The sequence below is a fragment of the Geotrypetes seraphini genome, chromosome 8 (assembly GCF_902459505.1).
Source record: "Geotrypetes seraphini chromosome 8, aGeoSer1.1, whole genome shotgun sequence".
NCBI lineage: Eukaryota > Metazoa > Chordata > Amphibia > Gymnophiona > Dermophiidae > Geotrypetes > Geotrypetes seraphini.
In genome coordinates this window covers 112,900,255-112,920,679 of record NC_047091.1, presented here as the reverse complement: position 1 = coordinate 112,920,679, position 20,425 = coordinate 112,900,255, and the positions used below count along the sequence as shown (strand labels likewise).

The window sequence follows — 20,425 nt, the reverse complement described above, 5'->3', positions numbered from 1 at the left end:
CTCCCTCCAGAAGACCCTTCTTCACCAAGAACTCTTGGCCCTTCTCCAGCTGAAATGCAATAAAACATTTTTCCTCTGCAGGAGAGAGACTGAGAGTCTACTCCAAATGTTTCCTGATTCCAAAAAAGACTGGAGGTCTTCATTGAATTCTAGACCTTTGGGGCCTCAACAGATATTTACTGAAGGAAAAGTTTTGCACAGTCTCTTCTAGAGACCCTTTTACCTCTCTTAAACAAAGACTGCCTTTGCTCTCTACACTGTGAACGGAAAAAAAAACACACCAAAATCTTCCACAGAACTTGACCAATTCTTATGAAATTTAGTGTCATGTCCTGAATGAAGTTGTAAATATTTCCTAACACACCACAATCTGCCTTGTGAAAACGAATTGTGAACTGAATAAAACACATCAAAAAGTTTTATGGTGTATCTTGCAGAAATTTGTAAAATCAAAAAGTAATGTTTCAATTAGCAAATGTTCAACGTGCGCTCTCTTTGCACAAAGGCACACCCTTGGCCACTACTGATCTGTGAACTTGTCAATGATGCTCTGCTTCAGCTCAGCCCAAACAGAGATGAGGTGCTGTTTAAGGTCTTCGATGTCAGATATCACTGTCTGGTAGACGCATTCCTGTATCAGCCCCCAGAACTGGTAGTCAACTGGGTTTAGGTCTGGTGAATTCTCAGGCCAGAGGTCTGAACCAATGAAGTCTGGGGTCTCTTGATGTAGCAGTTCTATGGTGTCCTTTGCCTGATGTTCTGGGGCATTGTCCTGTTGGAAGATAAAGTAGTCTTTCCAAAATGTGACGGATCACTGGCAACAGCTTCTGCATCAAGAGAATGTCCCAGTACTATGCGCTGTTGACCTTAACCCCAGGATCAATGAAGAACAGGTCTGTGAATCCAAGTTTCAAGATTGCAACTGAGACCATGACTGATTGACTGAAGGTCAGACGGGTCCATAGTAGGCATTTACCTCATGCTTCAGTGTTGTTGAAGGCACATACAGTCGCTCATTCTCTGTGTTAATTGGTGGAGATACTGTAAATATATTTTTATCTGTAAACCAGATAAAACTAATGCTGTGTTCCAGGTACTTGGTCAAAAGCTGCTTGAACCATTTCAGGTGTGTCTTTGTGGTGTAAAGTTAAGTCTTGGGCACAATGCTTTTTAAGACACTTTAATTTCAGATTGACATGAATTATCCTAACTACAGTTGTCTGGCTTATTCCTGCGTCTCTTGCTGTTTGGCAAGTTCAATGTGCTTGCGGTGTGTACTCCTGGCTTAGTACAAGATTGCATACAACATTCATGTGCTTTTGTGTAAGAATCGAGCGCTGTCATCTGCTGACTGGCTTAAGATCCACAGTGCCTGTTGCTCGGATCTTGCTTAGCAGTACATCAAGTCTATTGTTGTTCCAATCGTTTTGTGGGAACTCTTTCAACAATTGTTGACTGCTGTATCCTTGTAGCAGTACCAAGTTCTTTATCGGAATTCAGTTTTCTGCAGTGGAAACCATTTTGATACAGAGACTGTTTACAAAATATCATCTGCTTCTGTGCGTATCCCATACCAACAATTCATTTTCACAAGGTAGTGTTGTGGTGGGAAATATTTATATTATCCCAGGACAAGCAGGCAGGTATTCTCACTAGGGGGTGATGTCATCAGACAGAGCCCCGGTACGGACGTCTCACAAGCACGTGTTGCTTGTAGAAACTTAAAGTTTCTAGATGCCCGCACCGCGCATGCGCCGGTGCCTTCCTACCCGGAGATCCGGGCGTGTCTCCTCAGTTCTTTCTTTTCCGCGGAGCTGAGAAGTTCAACTTCTTCATGCGCTAGCTGAATTCAGTTAAATTTGCCTTCCTTGTCCGCGTTTTCGTTTTCTTTTAATTACAGTTAACAGTTCTTTTCTTTTTCAAAAAAAAAAAAAAAAAAAAAAGAAGATTATTTCCTCCGGCGGGTCGAACGGGCCGGCCACGTGGCTCAGGCCCACCGGCTTCGACCTCACGGCGGAGATTTTCCGGCCTATGTCCCGGCCAATCACCGGGTTTAAAAAGTGCAGCAAGTGCCAACGCGCGATTTCACTCACGGACCCTCACTGGCGCTGTTTGCAGTGTTTGGGCCCTGACCACATCCCGAAATCGTGCAGGCCTTGCTCTACCCTTACGGCACGCTCATTCAAGCGGCGTTGCCTATTGTGGGAATCGATGTTCAAGATGGACGCAGCTAAGGATCCCTCAGCCTCCACTTCATCTGATACCTCCCCGGTTCGGGCGAAACCGGCATCGACCCCTCCTGCATCGAGTGTGGTGAAACCGGCATCGCTCACCCCGACACCATCCACGAGCTCGACGTCGGTGCCTGCCCCGGTCTCCTCGGTTCAGGTACCTCTTCCTTCCACAGTGCCACCAATGGTCATCAAAGTGCCGAAAGCTACTAAGCAGAAGCACTCGGCCTCGAAGGAGCGCGATGTCCGTGCAGGAGGACCCCCTTTCGGTGCGGATCCCTCCTTATCGGCTTCGCTACGGTCCGTGCTGGAAGCTCAATTCGTTGAGCTCATGCAGACCATCGGACCCGGGCTCATCGCTGCCATACAGGGTGACCTCCCGGTACCGGTCCAAAGGGGCGGCCCGCCCCCTCCCCCTCCCCCTCCCCCACACCGTTCGACCTCGACAACCGACGAGGACGAACGGGGGAGGGCGGCGATGCCCGCGCAGCAAGCCTCGCTTACCGATATGCCGCCATTAGAACCCATTACGCCTCCGCGCCAACATGGGACCAGACCCCCGATCGATACTCGAAGCCCTGGGCATAGTCAGGAAGAGTTCTTCCGTACTCCTTACCAGACTTGGGTAGCATCGCAAGAACCCGCATCGCAAACCCAGTTGCGATCCACTGCTTCCAGCCCTATCCACTTGGGGGCCTCGGGAGACCATGCGATGCACAGACGATCCCGATCCCCGTCCCGCCACCGAGACGGGCACCGATCGAGACACTCATCCTGGCACTCCATTCGCCATTCGGAGGTGTCACCGCAGAAAAAACTGCAACGTAGGGGATACTCCTCATCAGAGGTGTCCCCTCCGAGGGGCCCGGAGTACGAGGAGACACCGGTGCCCGATTCTCCTTGTCACTCCCCGATGTCCACGGACCTGGAGGCCTCCTCCTCCTCCAGCCCGTCCCACAGACCGACGCTGGCGGAACAATTGTCCTTCTCATCATTCCTCCGACAAATGGCGGATGATCTGGATGTGACCCTTGACACGGGCTCCCGATACTCCAAAGAGTATCTGGACACCATGCATTTACCTAACCCTCCAACGGAGTCGCTTCGGCTCCCCTTGCATAAATTACTGGACCAGACCTTCATGCAGTGCTTCGAAACACCGTATTCCACACCGGCGATCCCCAGCAAACTCGATGCTCGATACCGCATCGTGCACCATAAAGGGTTCGAGGGCCCTCAACTCTCCCACCAATCCCTACTGGTCGAGTCCTCCCTTAAACGCTTTCATCCCTCCCAGGTCTACGCCTCTGTACCGCCGGGCCGAGAGGGGAGAACGATGGACAAATTTGGTAGAAAATTCTACCAAAACTCCATGATGGCGTCACGGGTGCTAAACTACAACTTCTTTTTCTCTTCCTATCTGGAGTTCTTCTTGCCGGTGCTCCGCAAGTTCACTCCGTTCATAGACAACCAAGCCCGATTCGAGTTCGAGGAAGTGGTAGCCTCCCTCTCCCAATTACGCCTCCAGCTGATGCAATCCTCCTTCGATGCATTCGAACTCTCGGCACGCGCCGCCGCAAGCGCGGTAGCTATGCGTCGCCTGGCATGGCTCCGTACTATCGATATGGATCCCAACCTACAGGACAGACTCGCCAACGTACCATGTGCTGGAGCTGACCTGTTCGATGAGTCTATCGAAACTGTTACCAAGAAGCTGTCGGATCATGAAAAATCCTTTCAATCCATCCTGCGGCCCAAACCCAAACCTCAACAGTCTCGACCTTCCAGGCCACCCCTGATTTACCAGCGGCGTTACATGCCCAGACAAACGCCTGCTGCGAGACAGCCTGCGAAGAGACAACCTCCCCAGAAGTCTCAGCAAAAAACTCAGCCACCGGCTGTACCTAAGGCTCCCCAGCCCTTTTGACGCCCCTCCCGGGAGCATAACCTCGGCCTCTCCCATAGGGGGCCGCCTCCATCTTTTTTACCACCGATGGGAGGCCATAACCACGGACCTATGGGTCCTCTCCATCATAAGAGAAGGATACTCTCTTCAATTCCACCGGGCCCCCCCGGACCATCCTCCAAGAGAGTATCCTTCAAGCTCGACGCAGACCGCCCTTCTTCTTCAGGAAGTCCAAACCTTACTTCAGCTTCGGGCTGTCGAGCCGGTCCCGTCAGACCAATTGAACCGAGGGTTTTACTCCCGGTACTTCCTCGTCCCGAAGAAAACGGGCGACCTGCGACCCATTTTAGACCTTCGGGCCCTCAACAAGTTCCTGGTCAAAGAGAAGTTTCGCATGTTGACTTTGGCTTCTCTATACCCCCTCCTCGAGCAGAACGACTGGTTATGCTCCCTGGATCTCAAGGAGGCCTACACTCACATCCCCATTCACCCGGCCTCCCGAAAGTTCCTCAGATTTCGGGTGGGAAATCTGCACCTACAGTATCGAGTGCTACCATTCGGCCTATCTTCGTCCCCCAGAGTCTTCACAAAGTGCCTGGTGGTAGTGGCCGCAGCACTCCGGGACAGGGGTCTACAGGTGTTTCCATACCTCGACGACTGGCTCATCAAGGCCCCGTCAGCCCCAGAGGTCACTTCGGCGGCCTTGGCTACAACCTACTTCCTCCAGAATTTGGGCTTCGAGATCAACTTCTCCAAGTCTCATCTACAACCCGCCCAGTCCCTCCCCTTCATCGGAGCGGTCCTGGACACCACCCGACTCCGAGCATTCCTGCCCCGGCAACGCATGGAGTCTCTTCTTCATCTCTGCCAGTCGGTGGCTACTCGCCAAACCCTACCGGCGAGACAACTGATGGTGCTCCTGGGCCATATGGCCTCCACAGTACACGTGACACCCTTTGCCAGACTCCACCTCAGGATCCCCCAGTGGACCCTGGCATCACAGTGGAATCAGACATCCGATCCACTGTCCAAACGCATCGTAGTCACACCTGCTCTTCGGCAGTCTCTACTTTGGTGGATGACCTCTTCGAATCTATCCAGAGGTTTGCTGATGCACTCTCCCCCCCATCAGAAAGTTCTCACAACCGACTCGTCGAACTACGCATGGGGGGCCCATCTGGAGGGTCTCCGCACCCAAGGATTCTGGACCAGTGCGGAAAGACTACACCAAATCAATCTATTGGAACTCAGAGCCATCCTCAATGCGCTCCAAGCTTTCCAACACCGACTCCACGACATGGTAATCCTCATTCGCACAGACAATCAGGCCGCCATGTATTATATCAACAAGCAAGGAGGCACGGGCTCGGCCCTCCTTTGCCAGGAAGCTCTACGAGTCTGGGACTGGGCGGTGCGCCACAACGCCCTACTCAGAGCAGTATACATCCAGGGGGAGAACAACGTCTTAGCAGACAAACTAAGCCGTCTGCTACAACCGCACGAATGGACTCTCCATTCCAACCCCCTTCACCAAATCTTCACGCAATGGGGGACGCCTCAGATAGACCTCTTTGCGGCTCCCCACAACGCCAAACTGCCTCAGTTTTGCTCCAGGATCTACACTCCTCATCGCCTCGAGGCAGATGCTTTTCTACTGAACGGGGGGAAACGATTTCTATATGCGTTCCCACCATTCCCGCTGATCCAGAAGACTCTGGTCAAGCTGAAACTCGAACGGGCCACCATGATTCTAATAGCTCCTCGGTGGCCCAGACAACCTTGGTTCTCCCTCCTACTTCAACTCAGCAGCAGGGAACCAGTACCACTTCCAGTGTTTCCTTCACTACTTACTCAACATCAAGGATCACTACTTCATCCCAACCTGCAGTCTCTCCACCTGACAGCTTGGTTCCTCTCAACGTAACCCCTCACCAATTCTCTCAAGAAGTGAGGGAGGTCTTGGAAGCTTCCAGGAAGCCCGCCACTCGACAATGCTACTCCCAGAAATGGACCAGATTCTCCTCATGGTGTGTTTCTAAGTCAAAGGAACCTCAGCGAGCTTCCTTATCCTCCGTGCTGGACTATCTCCTACACCTATCTCAATCTGGGCTCAAGTCCACATCCATACGAGTCCACCTGAGCGCTATTGCGGCGTTCCACCAGCCTCTACAAGGGAAACCCCTCTCGGCCCATCCGGTGGTCGCCAGATTTATGAAAGGACTCTTCCATGTTAACCCTCCTCTCAAACCACCCCCAGTAGTTTGGGACCTCAATGTAGTCCTTTCCCACCTCATGAAGCCCCCGTTTGAACCACTCAACAGGGCCCCTCTGAAGTATCTCACCTGGAAAGTGCTTTTCCTTGTAGCCCTTACGTCCGCTCGCAGAGTCAGCGAACTCCAGGCATTGATGGCGGACCCACCATTCACAGTATTCCACCATGACAAGGTGGTCCTCCGCACTCACCCGAAATTCCTGCCTAAGGTGGTCTCCGAATTTCATCTCAACCAATCCATTGTACTTCCAGTATTCTTCCCTAAGCCTCATTCTCACCACGGAGAATCGGCCCTTCACACTCTAGACTGCAAACGTGCCTTGGCTTTCTACCTGGATCGCACCAAGCCACACAGAACCACTCCTCAACTTTTTGTCTCCTTCGATCCTAACAAGTTGGGAAGACCCGTATCAAAGCGCACCATCTCTAATTGGATGGCGGCTTGTATCTCTTTCTGCTATGCCCAGGCTGGATTATCACTTCCTTGTAAGGTCACAGCCCATAAGGTCAGAGCAATGGCAGCCTCAGTAGCATTCCTCAGATCAACACCAATCGAGGAAATTTGCAAGGCTGCCACCTGGTCCTCGGTTCACACATTCACCTCACATTATTGTCTGGATACCCTCTCCAGACGGGATGGACAGTTTGGCCAAACAGTATTGAAAAATTTATTCTCTTAAGTCGCCAACTCCCCCTCCATCCCACTGAGGTTAGCTTGGAGGTCACCCACTAGTGAGAATACCTGCCTGCTTGTCCTGGGATAAAGCAATGTTACTTACCGTAACAGTTGTTATCCAGGGACAGCAGGCAGCTATTCTCACGTCCCACCCACCTCCCCTGGGTTGGCTTCTCAGGCTAGCTACCTGAACTGAGGAGACACGCCCGGATCTCCGGGTAGGAAGGCACCGGCGCATGCGCGGTGCGGGCATCTAGAAACTTTAAGTTTCTACAAGCAACACGTGCTTGTGAGACGTCCGTACCGGGGCTCTGTCTGATGACATCACCCCCTAGTGAGAATAGCTGCCTGCTGTCCCTGGATAACAACTGTTACGGTAAGTAACATTGCTTTTTGCATCAACTTCATTCAGGACACAACACACTAAATTTCATAAGAATCGGCCGAGTTCTATAGAAGATACGACAAACAAATACTTTGGGGGGGTTTCGGTTCAGTGTAGATCTCAAGGATACCTGTACTTGCATATCCATCCTACCTGCCCATAGAAAATATCCCTGATTTTTCACATAGGATCTTGACACTTCTGCTACAAAGTCCTGCCATTCGAACTGGCTTTATCTTGAGTTTTCACTAAATGCCTTGTGGTAGTGGTGACAGCCCTTCACTCATGGAGATTTCACATCTTTCCCTATTTGGGTAACTGATTGATCAGGGCTTCATTGTTTCTAGCTCAGAATGCCATCAACTCCACATTTCATCTCCTAGACCTGCTGGGGTTTTGCCGTAAACTACCAGAAATTCCATTTGCACCTGTGTCAGATGCTGGAGTTCATCAGAGCTCTCTTGGACACAACACAGTTGATCTTTTCTATCACAAACTTCCACCCTGCTACATCATGGCCATATGGCCTCTACTGTATACATCACTCCATTTGCATATCTCCCCCTCAGAATACTGCAGTGATCTCAAGCTTCAAGACTCTTCTCTGCTATAATCCAAATCACTTCATTTCCATTACTCCCTACGGTGGTGGATGATTCCTTCCAGCCTCCGAGACTTCCCTTTCAGCCTTCTCCCCATCAAAAACTCTTCACCACAGACATGTTGATGGTAGACTGGGGTGCTCATCTAGATGACCTCCATATTCAAGGAGTATGGTTTCCTCATGAGCAAATGCTGCATATCAATCTCCTTGAACTTTGAGCAATATGCAATATTCTCAAGATATTCTAATACAGACTTCTTTGTAGGAAAGGTGGAAGAGGGGGAGATATGATAGACGTTTAAATACCTACATAATATAAATGTGCATGAGTCGAGTCTCTTTCATTTGAAAGGAAACTCTGCAATGAAGGAGCATAGGATGAAGTTAAGAGATGATAGGCTCCGGAGTAATCTGAGGAAATACTTTTTTATGGAAAGGGTGGTAGATGCGTATAACAGTCTCCCGGAAGAGATGGTGGAAACAGAGACTGTGTCTGAATTCAAGAGGGCCTGGGATAGGCACAAGGGATCTCATAGAGAGAGAAAGAGATAATGGTTACTGTGGATGGGCAGACTAGATGGGCCATTTGGCCTTAATCTGCTATCATGTTTCTATGTTTCTAAGTAGTCCTCATTTGAACTAACAACCAAGTTGCCATGTTCTATCAACAAATTTGGACTTGGGCGACTCCTCACAGTGTTCTTCACAAGACAGTATATCTAGTGTGGAAACAAAATGTGTTAGCAGACACTCGGCAGACTTCAACCCCATGAATAGTCTCAACATAACCATCTTACATCAGATTTTCTACAAATAGGGACTCTGGACATAGACCTCTTTGCTTTCCCACACAACCACAAGCTGCTGCTCTTCTGTTCCAGGCTATATGCCCCCAATTGCTTGGGCTCAGATACTTTCCTTCTCCATTGGGGGAACAGATTCCTCTATGCATTCCCTCCGGTACCTCCCATCAGAAAGAGATTCACCAAGAGCAGAACAGCATGATCCTCATAGCACCACGCTGACCATGTCAACCTTAGTTCTCTCTCCTTAAGTTCTTGACCCAAAATCTGTTCCACTTGCAACTGTCCTCAATGCTGCTGGCAAGACCAACAGATCTCTTTTCCATCCCAACCCTCACTCTTCCATCCCAACCCTCATTCATTAGCATTAGCAGCATGGTTTTTCTAACCAAACAAGTAAATGCCTTCACCCTTTCTTAGCAGTCTTTGAAGTCTTTCATGCATCCAGAAATCTTCCATTCAACAGTTTTATTACTTCAAATAGACTAGATTCTCTGCTTGGTATGTGCTTCAGTCTCTTGAACCTGTCTCGATGTCCACTCCCATCCACTCTGGACTACTTTTCTTCATCTATCTAATTCAGGCCTGAAGACCAACTCTATTCAAGTACATCTTGGTGCCATCAATGCATTCCACACACCCTCGGACAACAAACCTCTCTCTATTTGTTCATAGAGAATGATACAGGAACAGAATTTGTCCCTATCCCTTCAGTTAACCACGAGAAACCATCCCTGTGTCATTCCTTAAGGAGAGAGGGCACAGTCACTGACCCTCAAGCCTTTCATTGAATAATGCTGGTGTAGAAAGACTGAGGTTGAGATATTCACTAAAGAATGATACTGGATGGTTTCCTGCAGTTATCCACGGGGATGGGGACAAATTCTGTCCCCGTGTCATTCTCTATTCTTGGTATCCAGATTCATGAAAGTACCACAATAAACCACCTATCAAACCTCCACCTATTGCCTGGGATCTCAATGTGGTATTTGCAGCTCTTGTGAAGTCTCCCTTTGAGCCACTCTTAACCTGCTTTCTCAAATTTATCTCTTGGAAAGTTATTTTCCTCTGCCCTCATATCTGCCCGCCAGGTGAGTGAACTTCAAGCACTAGTATCAGATTCACCCTATAAAAGATTTTACCATGACAGAGTAGTCCTTTGTACTCATCCAAAATTTCTGCCTAAGGTATTCTCAGAATTCCCAAACTACATTCACATCCCAAGTGAAGCAGCTCTCCATACCTTGGACTGCAAATGTGCTCTAGCATACTACCTAAACTGGACTAAACCTCAGAGGCTTCTACCAGCTTTTTCTGGTGCTTGATCCTAATAGACTTGGAATTCCAGTTTCCAAAAGAACCATCTCAACTTGGCTAGCGGACTGCATCACCTTCATGTATACTCGGGCTGGGTTGTTGCTGCAGGGCTGTGTAACAGCCCACAATATCCGAGCTATGACGGTCTCAGTAGCTAATTTCTGCTATATTAAAGACATCTGCAAGGCAGCTACTTAGTCCTTAATCCATACCTCCACTTGTCATTGCTGTTTAAATCAAGGAGAGGATTCTCTAACATCCGTGCTAAAATCCAAAGGGCCTCTGTCGTGGCTGTAAATAACGATTTGAAAAACACGAGTCATTCTCTAAAACCTGCACATGCAAATGAGGTTCAAGAGGATTGCTAAATTTGCATGAGATGAGTTGCTGGTGATAGCAATCGGCACATGCACAGAATATATCCGCAAATAATAATGATTAAAAAAAAGATTGTCGTTCTGTGTCAATAGCATTGGGGACAATTGCAAGGGGAATGGATCTTGGATTGGGGGGTGTCGTGGGGTGGGCATCACCAGCGGCAGGAGAGAATGGGCGTCCTTCTTGCCAGGGGGGTGTCAGGGCTAGGATTCACCAGTGGCAGGAAGGAGTGGGTATCCCTTCTGCAGGGGAGGAGGGGCATGGACTTGGGAGAGGAATCACCGGTGGCAGGAGGGAATGGGCATCCCTCCTGCCAGGAGTATCTGATGTTGTTGGGGGGGGATGGGGACCCCGGCGGTGGAAGGGAGTGGGCATCCCTGCTGCTGTCCTTAAATTTGGTTGGGGTTTTTTTGTTTGTTTGTTTTTAATTTGTGAAGAGGGGGTACTCTGAGCTGTCAAGCCTTATTTTCCTGTCAATGCCTGAGCCAATCAGTGCTCAGGCACTGACAGGAAAGTAATGCTACGACAGCTCAGACCCTGCCAGAAAAGTTTGTCCGCAAATGTAGGACAATGAGCTTAGGGAATCACCCGAAGTGCTCGTTTAAATATTAATGACCTCATTGTAATACATTTGCATGGCAGAGTTGGAGTCTGCCAGAAAGCTCAGAAAAGACCACAGTGAGCCTTTTTGATAATTGGGCAGTACAATACTTCCATGCTAAACCAGCTGGAACATGTTTAGTGACCATCATTAAAGGCACGGTAGGTTTTAAGAATCTTCCCCCAAGACTCCAGAAGAAACGGTCAGTTTGGGCAAGCAGTTCTGTAAAATCTATCTACTTCCTAGATGCCAACTTTCCCTCTAACCCTTTAGGGTTGTGCCAGGCTCATGTTTATATTTAAATTATTCTTCTCCAGACTTATGATCCTGGCAACTTGGGAGTCTCACATGTGAGAATATTATACCTGCTTGTCCTTAGAGAAGGCAAAGTTAACTTACATGTAGCAGATGTTATTCGAGGACAGCAGGTATATATTCTCACAACTTGCCAACCTTCACTAGTTGGCTACTTAGCTTTGTTACTGAACTTATGGTTCTGCAAGCTGATATCGGGTGGGAAGGCACCAGCATGCTCGCGGTATATCCACTGTCTAAAGATTTAAAGTGACAATGCACTTGGCAATGTCCATACTGGGTTCCATAGACGTCATTCACATGTGAGAATATATACCTACTGTCCTTGAATAACACCTGCTATAGGTAAGTAACTTTGCTTGTAGTGCAATCTGCAACCTATCTAATATCCTTTCCTAAGTTACTCCTCTGTAGAGATCCAATACTACTTGTGCTCGCTCTTAGGACAGTCAGGGGGACTGCAGCCACAAGAATGAGTGACATACTCTAGGGGGATTTCCCCCCCCCCCACACACACACACCCCTAGGGAGAATAAATCATTCTATAGTATGGGTCAGCCTTGTCCCTTTAATGGCTTAATGAGGGGTGCACACATCTAAGTTAAATCTACCCGCATAACTTAAATTATGTACTAGTAATATTAATGGGCACCAGTATTTAATATTTTATCTTCTTCTTCAGATGGACTTCATAACTCTGCGGATCTGTGGAGCTCATCGGGTCCAATCAGCCAGTCAAGTTATGGGTCTATCCTAGGAAGCACTGCCTCTCCTCTCTCACAGTCTAGCAGCTTCAGCAGTTTGCACCCTCATGAACGGATGGTAATATATCCTGCCTAGATTCACATGGGTTTGCAATCCTGTTAATTCTTCATTTTTCAAAAAATATTCACTGCAATAAAGCACCAGTATTGCCAAAGTCCACTTCAGAACAGAATAGTGTAGCCAGCTGCTGGAATAAATGCTACATAGGAAGCGGCATCGCTGGTTCTGAAAACTGTGTCCCTTCCTTGTATAACTATATTGGTTCAATAAAGGTCTTCAACCTATGAAAAATACTATATTCTCCAGTTAATAATGCTATGGAGAAAATGTGTGGTTTGGAAGAGGCTTAAAACTGCTGTTTTGTCCACATTCACTATCTTGATCAAGGTAAATTGGAGCACTCCTGTGTGCAGCTTATTAGAATATGGGCTGGTGTCCCTGTAACTGACTCAGCTTGAATACAGAATAGTTTGAGCTGGCAATGGTGAGAAAGTATCCCTACAAAAATGCCTGCCCTTTTGTGTTCTAAAGGAATGTATAAATATACAGAAAAGGAGGAAAATGAAATATAGCGTAGCTTCCCACCCCCCCCCCCCAAAAAAAAAAAAAAAAAAATATATAGGTAGTTTTGCCAGGTGGACTCTGCTGCTTGGTGTCTGCTGGCATTCATCTCTTACTTTTGTTAAGCATTGTCTTTCATATTTGAGAATACATGAGATGTGCAGTTCTGAATCTATGGCATCAGAATTTCAGAAACATGGCCACTGTTAATTGAAAGTTGGCAAGTTTCCAAGAGGTTTAGCTGGAAGATAGGAATAGTAGGCAGTAGTATTAACCATGTGGTGACTCTCTTCCTCATACTACATACAATAGTGGTGGTGAAACCTGAAAATTCAGTCCCAGGTTATTACATTGGGTATGTATAACTTCAACTGTTTCCCTACTGGCTTTCATGTACCTGAAGGGTGATGTAGTGTATGACCATACCTTCATGGTGAAGGGGCAGCTTTTTGTCCAGTTATGTTACTCAGATTCTTCTATTCTACCTTTATCTATTCAATTCAAGAACTGATTACAAAAAAAGAAACCAGACTACTGTATTTTTCACTCTATAAGGCGCACCTAGTATAGAGGAGGAAAAACCAAGAAAAAAAATTTTTGAACCAAATGATGTACCCTGCCTGCCTGCCACTAGGCCTGCCCTGTACCCTGTCCCCCCTCTGGAGGTCTAGTGGTAGGCCGGGACAGGGCAGGCAGGCAGACACCCCTTGGTAGCTTTTTTTAAAAAATTCTGGCGGTCCAGCACTGTATCTCCTGCCCCTCACTCGCTGGACGGCTGCCTCCATGTCTTGCGGCTGAGCGGCGCATAAGGCAGGCGCGAGATTTTTGCGCTCCTGCCTGGTCCCATGCCGCTCCCTGAATGGCTGTCCTCAGTTCTTGTAAGAACTAACGGCAACCATTCAGGGAGCGGCGTGGAACCAAGCAGGAACACAAAAAACTCTTGCCTGCTTTGTGCGCCACTGCCGCAAGACATGGAGGCAGCATCCAGCGAGGGAGGGGTAGGAGATACAACACTGGACTACCGAAATTTAAAATAAATAAATAAATAAAAAGATACCGAGGGAGGAGGGGTGTCTGCCTGCCTGGACTGCTGGAATTTTTTAAAAAAAGGTACTGGGGTGTATATTCACTCCATAAGATGCACCTTCATTTCCACCCAGTATTTTTGGTAGGGATAAGGGATAAGTGCGTTTTATGGAGCGAAAAATACGATAACTCACCTGGGAATTACAATAAACAGATTATAATCCCACTAAACTCTATATTCATAAATTAAAATCCTTTCTGTTCGAGATTGAAGATTTAAATCTTCCTAAATCTGAGATAATGCCCACATGAATGCAAACTAAATGGAAGCTGATTCCACAGCTTTGCTAGCTGGTATTGAATAGACAAAGCTGTCTAGTAGATTTCAAAATTTTTAAACATTGGGAATTCATTTGAAAGAGGTTTCTTGTTTGATATCTGGTAGAAGAACCCTGCAGCAACGTTATCAAGTTAATTAAATGGGAACAAAACCTGTTAAAATTATGAAAACTGTAACTCCCAATTTAAACCTCATTCTTGATTTCAAAAGCAGCCAATGAAGTTTTTTTTAAAAAGTTGCAAATGTGACAAATATGGCCATCCCTGGGAAAACATGTCTAAAGTCTGGTGACTGTAATCATGCTTTCACAAATATTTTCGGAACTGGTTTGCTCATTACTTAGATCTACTAGCCAAACAAGATCTGGTCTAGAAAGGGCATTGAATATAGCTTGGCATATCCTTTGAGGACAGAAAGGATACAAGGGGGTCAAGTTATGAAGTTATGAGATAAGAAATGAAGGAACATTATTTTGCTAAGAGAACAGTGGGTTCTGACTGGCCATCAACAGAACTGACAATTCAAACCTGTCTGGGACATAGAGAGGCCATGCTGTGAAAAGAAACAAGATGATTACTCAAGATTGCATTAGATGTTCTGTGATAAGTCTTGGCCTACCATCAGATGGTATGTTAGATATGTTTGAATTTCATGCATTGGTGTCATGCTCCCCCTCTTTCTTTTTTGAAGAACTATCAGATGCATTCAGGTGAGGTGAATGGAGGTCTGTCTTCTGTGCCCGGGTTTTCTTCCGCTTCCACACCTTATGGCATCTCCAGCCACACACCACCTATCAGTGGAACAGAAAGCCTGATAGGTATGTATGGAGTCCTAATATCTGCGTATGCATGCAAAGGCTTCAAATGATCAATTGTCTGAACTAGTCTAAGATATGACCCAAAATTGGAGATGTAGGTATCTTAAGGGTATTGGGGGTGGGGGGGGGGGGGGGCTGTAGCTTCTGCAAAAACACCAGCTACAGAATGGAACATAAATGATGTGGTTCTATCAGAGGCAATCCTTTTGAAGTCTGAGTAGAAGACCATACCATAGTAGGAAATTTCTTAAAAAGCACTTAAACTGAACCACTTGAAGCTAAGTTTGATAGTCCTTTTTGATTACAAAAAATCTGTGGTTTATTGAATAAATAAGAAGTATGCTGCTAACTTTGATAATGCATTTGTGTGCACTGGTTGGCAGCAAGCAAAACTGTGGAAATTATTCAGCCTATTTTTTAGTTCAAATCTGTTTATTGGAATTACTAGTCTTATAGCCTGTTACATTAACGGGTGCTAGAATAAATGTGTGTGTGTCTGTCTTATTTATTTCTCTCTCTCTCTCTCTCTCTCTCTCCTTAGCCGCTTTCTGTATTTCTGTCTTTCTTTTTCCTTGGCTGTCCACCACCTCCCCTTGCCTGCTCCCCCTGTCCTTTCTCCCTTCCTTTTACCTCCCTTGTGTCCACCACCACCCCTTCACTTCTCCCCTTATCCAGCAGCAGCCCTTCTCCCTTTGTTTTACCTCCCCCTGCTAGAATATATGTCTGTCTTTCTTTCTGTCTCTCTCCCCCGCTGTCTTTCTTTCTTTCCATCTCTCTTCTTTTCTTTCTGTCTCCTTCCCTCCCACTATCTGTCTTTCTTTCTATCTGTCTCTCTCCCTGCCCCCTATGCAGCAGCATTTCTCTCCCCCCCCTCCACTTCCCTGTGCAGTAGCCACATCAGCATTCCCTCCCCCTCCATTTCCCTGTGCAGTTGTGTCAGATCAGTGAGGAGGAGTGAAGTGGCTTGGAATTGAGTGTGTTGAATCCTAGGAAAGATGGCAGTCGGGGGAGTAAGTGTGCCAGATTGGGGGTGGAATGGGAGCAGGGCAGTTGGGGAGATGCAGTAGAAAAAAGGATGTTTATAGTGAGGGTAGAGTTTTGAAAGTGGTCACTGAGGGAGAAGTTGGGAAACAAATGAATTAGATGGGAGGAGGGAGATAGTTTTGGTGTCTGTCAGAGCAGTGGAAGGAAAGAGCAATTGAGTGAATGTCACAGCAGTCGAGGATGGGAAACAGTTTTGAAGTGTGTGTGCCACATGGAGCCAGGGCAGTAGAGAATCTGGGTCAGACAGAGAGAGTGTCTGATCAGAAGTAGTGGTGGGAAAATAAGTGTGGATGAAGGGATTGGGAGAGTGTGAATCAGATGGAGAGGAAGGGAATTGGGTTAGTGGGAACATTTGATTAGTGGGTGAATCAGATGGAGAGGAAGGGAATTGGGTTAGTGGGAACATTTGATTAGTGGGAGAGGCAGTAAGGAAAGGTTAGTGAGTTTGCTAAGACATTGGCGAGTAATAAATGTGTAGTGGGAGGAGTCTGCGTCGGAAGCATACTGGATGAGTATGAAGGGAGGTATTTAAGTAGTGAATGAGCCCTGTCAATTTGAGGAGAAGGTGAGGTTGGTGAGTATGCTGCATCAGCCAAGTCCACCAGGTAAATACTACTAAACTCAATGAGTCGCACTGTGTTTTCCCTCAGAAGTTGTTCTGCGGGGGAGAAGGGGGGGAAGCACAGGCGGGAGTTTGTATGTGTGCATATTTCTTATACATACGGATACTGCGAAGCTCCAAATGGAGCCAGACAGCTGTGACTGCCGGGAATATGTGCCGGGCAGACCCCGCGCACGACTCCCTAGTGACAGCAGGTCTTACTTCACCACCCTGGCACCAAGGGAGGGAACCGGGCAACCTCACCTCCATGGTAGAAACGGTGCTGGTGAAGAGGTCCTCACCGTCTTCTAGCTCCTCGAAGTCTGGCTGCCCCATCCCCCAGCAGAGGAGGCTCCCGCTCTGTCAACACTCGCGAATCCGAAAACGCTAGCGACGGGCGAGTTGCCGGGATTGGTCAGAGGCGAGCAATCATGTGAGAGCTCCAACAGGAAATGACGTAAAGCAAATTGCCGACAGCCGCCTTGCCTCGAAGCCCTCTTCCCGGCAGCCACCGCTCTGCACCGCAGCCGTTTCTGGCCGAAGTTTATTTTTAATTTTGAAGGTGCCACGGCGGCTCACCTCATGATCGCTGCCTTCGTCGGAATCCTTCTCCGACACAGGTGCGTCTCTTGAGAGGACCCACTGCAGCGGCGCGAGGTGGAGAGCAAGGAGGCTTGTCTGGCGCGCATGCGCACTCCTACCGGCCACAGCCCGACAGATCAGATCTCAGGGAACACACGGTAAGAGTGCGCAAGCGCGCTTAGCATTTTATTATTATAGATAGGTCAGCGAGCAATAATACAGAAAAAGAAAACAATACTTATACATACATGTTTAACTCTGAGTCAGCAATGTGCAAATACAGCATAGCTAATATGAAGCATCAACAAGGGAAAGGCAATTTTCTAAGTTCAACATAGCTATACAATAAACATAGCTTCAAGTAGGAGTAAGGTGTGCTATAGCATTACCATATTTATGATTCAAGAGAAACAGAATTAAATGCCTACATAAACAGTAATATATCAGTCACCATAAAAGATAGGGTAATCTTAATGATCAGCTTTGTACCGTATTAATGTCATGAGAAAACACAAATGAAACTAACAGTTACAGTAATTTCTTACAGGTTTCCACAGCTTATTAAATTTCCTAGTGGACTTCAATTTTTCTGCAATTACCCTTTCATATTTAAAAGACATGCACACCAAATTCCACCACATGTTTGAGAAGACCTTAGAGAGGTCTTTCCACGACGATAGTACATTTTTAATCGCTAAGTATAAAAGGATACGGAGAAGTTTAGCTTTATGGTCATCCATTGGTAATGATGACTCAGTCTCACATTCCCCCGTAATTAAGATTTTCAAGTTCAGTTTATCTTTAGTATCTAGTATAGTGCATATCGTCTTCCATACTGATGTCTAATATATTTGCAGTAGTTAACAATCATAAAGCATTATGTGGCAATGAGCCTGTAACTTTATTGCAGGACCAGCATTTATCAGATTGATCCACATTTAGTTTGGCTAACTTATGTAGGGTCCAGTGAGCACGGTGCAAAACAAAATAAATGGATTGTAGGAGCGAGGCAGATTTTAAGGTTTTAAATGCTTGTATCAAAATCATTTTCCAACTGTCACAATCGGCAATTATGTCGAAATCTGCATTCCAAGCTGATTCAGTCAATTCAGGATTGTCAAAAGAATGTAATTGTATTATCCTATACCATTTGGAAGCAATTCCTTTCCCATTATGGAACTCTTTACCATATATGAGAACGTCTGGTTGAACATTCCTGGAGGATAAATCTGTATAGTTCTTTGTAAGACAGTGCCTTAATTGGATCCACTGATAAACAAGTGACCAGGAACATTATACATTGTCATTATTTCATTGAATGTCATCCATGTATAATTTTTAATTAGATGATGTAAGTTCCATATGCCTTTCATTTGCCAAATTTTCCAGTTAATAGTATTACCTAAGCACAATAACTTTTACTTTATCATCCCTCCAGATCCAACCAATAGATGGGTTATGCACTCCTACCAGCAGGTGGAGGAGACTTGAGAATATTTAAATTCTAAGTGAGTCCACCCCCCCCCCCTTTCCCTTAGTCAGTATTTTCTGTTTCCAGAAGGTGTGTTAGTGGTAAGCCTGTGCTCAGGATTTTTTTTTTTTTTTTTTTAATTCTTGTTGAGTGGATTCCTTCTCAGTGTTTGTGACTGACTAGGGATTGAAGACTCTAGGAGTCTCTCTTTTGGCCTGGGGTATTACACTGTACTTTCAGGTGTCAGGGCAGTTGTGTGCTTCTGCTCTTCCTTCAGTCAGATTAGCGAGCTTATTGGGATCAGCCTCAAATTTAAAAAAAAAAAAAAAAAAGTGACTGAACTTCTTTCTCACAGGCTTAATTGATGCTTGTCCTTCTCCAGGCTGTTTGTCCGATTGGGGCATAACTTGAAAAGCTGGTAGGAGTGTGTTGATTTATTTTTTCCGCTTAGTCATGGCAGTATGTGTGTGGAGCAGTGACAGGCACTGGAGATGTTCCCCTGTTTGTGCTGGGTCTGAATTCTTCAGTGTGTGCAATGGGGGAGGGAGTGTTATGGGAGCCATTTGGTTGGCAGCAGTGGCTTTGTGGTCAGTTCTAGATGTCAAGACTCAAGGGGAATTAGACCCCATGGGTGTGCAGCGTTTTTCTGGCACAGTAGTAGTTTTCTGGCAAGATGGTAGTTTATCTGGCATGCTGCCATTTTTTAATCCTCTGTAGCTCCAGAGCAACCCCTTCAACTTGAACCATGCTCACCCCCCCCCCCTTCTTCCCCTTATGAGTGAAATGTATAGTGGTGAGCAGGGGATGTCTCGGGCATTGGATTTTTTTTTTTCCCCTCTAGGTTTTATTCCATCAGTATGTAAAGCATTTTGTTAGCAAAAGGCTGGAAATCAGCTGGCTCTGGAGTTAGATGGCTCCCAAAGTGTCTAGCAGCTCCTCCAAGTGGTAGTGCCTAGACTGAGACAAAGAGGAGTTTGGAAGCACTGGCTTTCTGCATTCGAAGGAGAACCAGAGACTGGATGAGGAGGCATCAGGGAGAGGGGAAGATTCCTGTATGGAGGACCCCCCTTCTCCAAGAAGAGGATTCCTTGATCATCTGTATTTTTCACAGAGAAGAATTTGCGAGAACTTATCTCCCAGTTTTCTGCGGTATTAAACTTTGATAGTCCCAAAACCATGGAGCCCCACAAGGTAGACAAAAGCTAGTGCAGTTGTAGGTGGTACATCCTGTGTTGCAGGAAGAGCATGGTATCAGTCAGTGCTCCGTTTACTTGCAGTTGTTCGAGGTTTTGCTCAAGGAAAGGACAGTGTCTGTGCTCTCCAAAGCCAAACAATTATGTACTTGAATTACCAAGGGGACAGCAGGTGGCCCGTGAGCATTCCTTCTCATAGCCTTTGAGTGATATTTGGCAGATCTGTCTGCATCCCATGTGGCTAGAATGAACAATATGCAGGAAAACTTTGAGCAAAAATGTTCTGGATCCCAGAGAATGGAGTCCGGGTCAGGAAGCCTTTGACATCTTATGTGAATGATGGACACTAGTCATGGATTTAATGGCGCAGCCAGCAATGCTCAGAAAATTTTATGAGCAGTATATCAAATTTTAATAAACTTAATAATAAACTAAGATGTTCAAAAAATTTTCAGTCTCACATGGGAGCAGAAGTCGATGGGTATAGATGCCTTGGTGCAGCTGTGGCTGCTCTATGATTTTCTCTGTGTTTCTATC

At 46.6% G+C, this 20,425-nt stretch overlaps 1 protein-coding gene across 6 annotated transcripts in view; it reads left to right on the top strand.

The window, feature by feature from the left end:
- Positions 1–20,425, top strand: part of TCF3 (transcription factor 3) — a 288,408-nt gene that overhangs the window by 223,312 nt on the left and 44,671 nt on the right. For all 6 annotated transcript variants that reach the window (XM_033954328.1, XM_033954326.1, XM_033954331.1 and 3 more), the window contains exons 10-11: positions 12,171–12,310; positions 14,871–14,997. In XM_033954328.1, the coding sequence (XP_033810219.1) occupies positions 12,171–12,310; positions 14,871–14,997 (267 nt within the window). The remainder of the gene's footprint in view (positions 1–12,170; positions 12,311–14,870; positions 14,998–20,425) is intronic.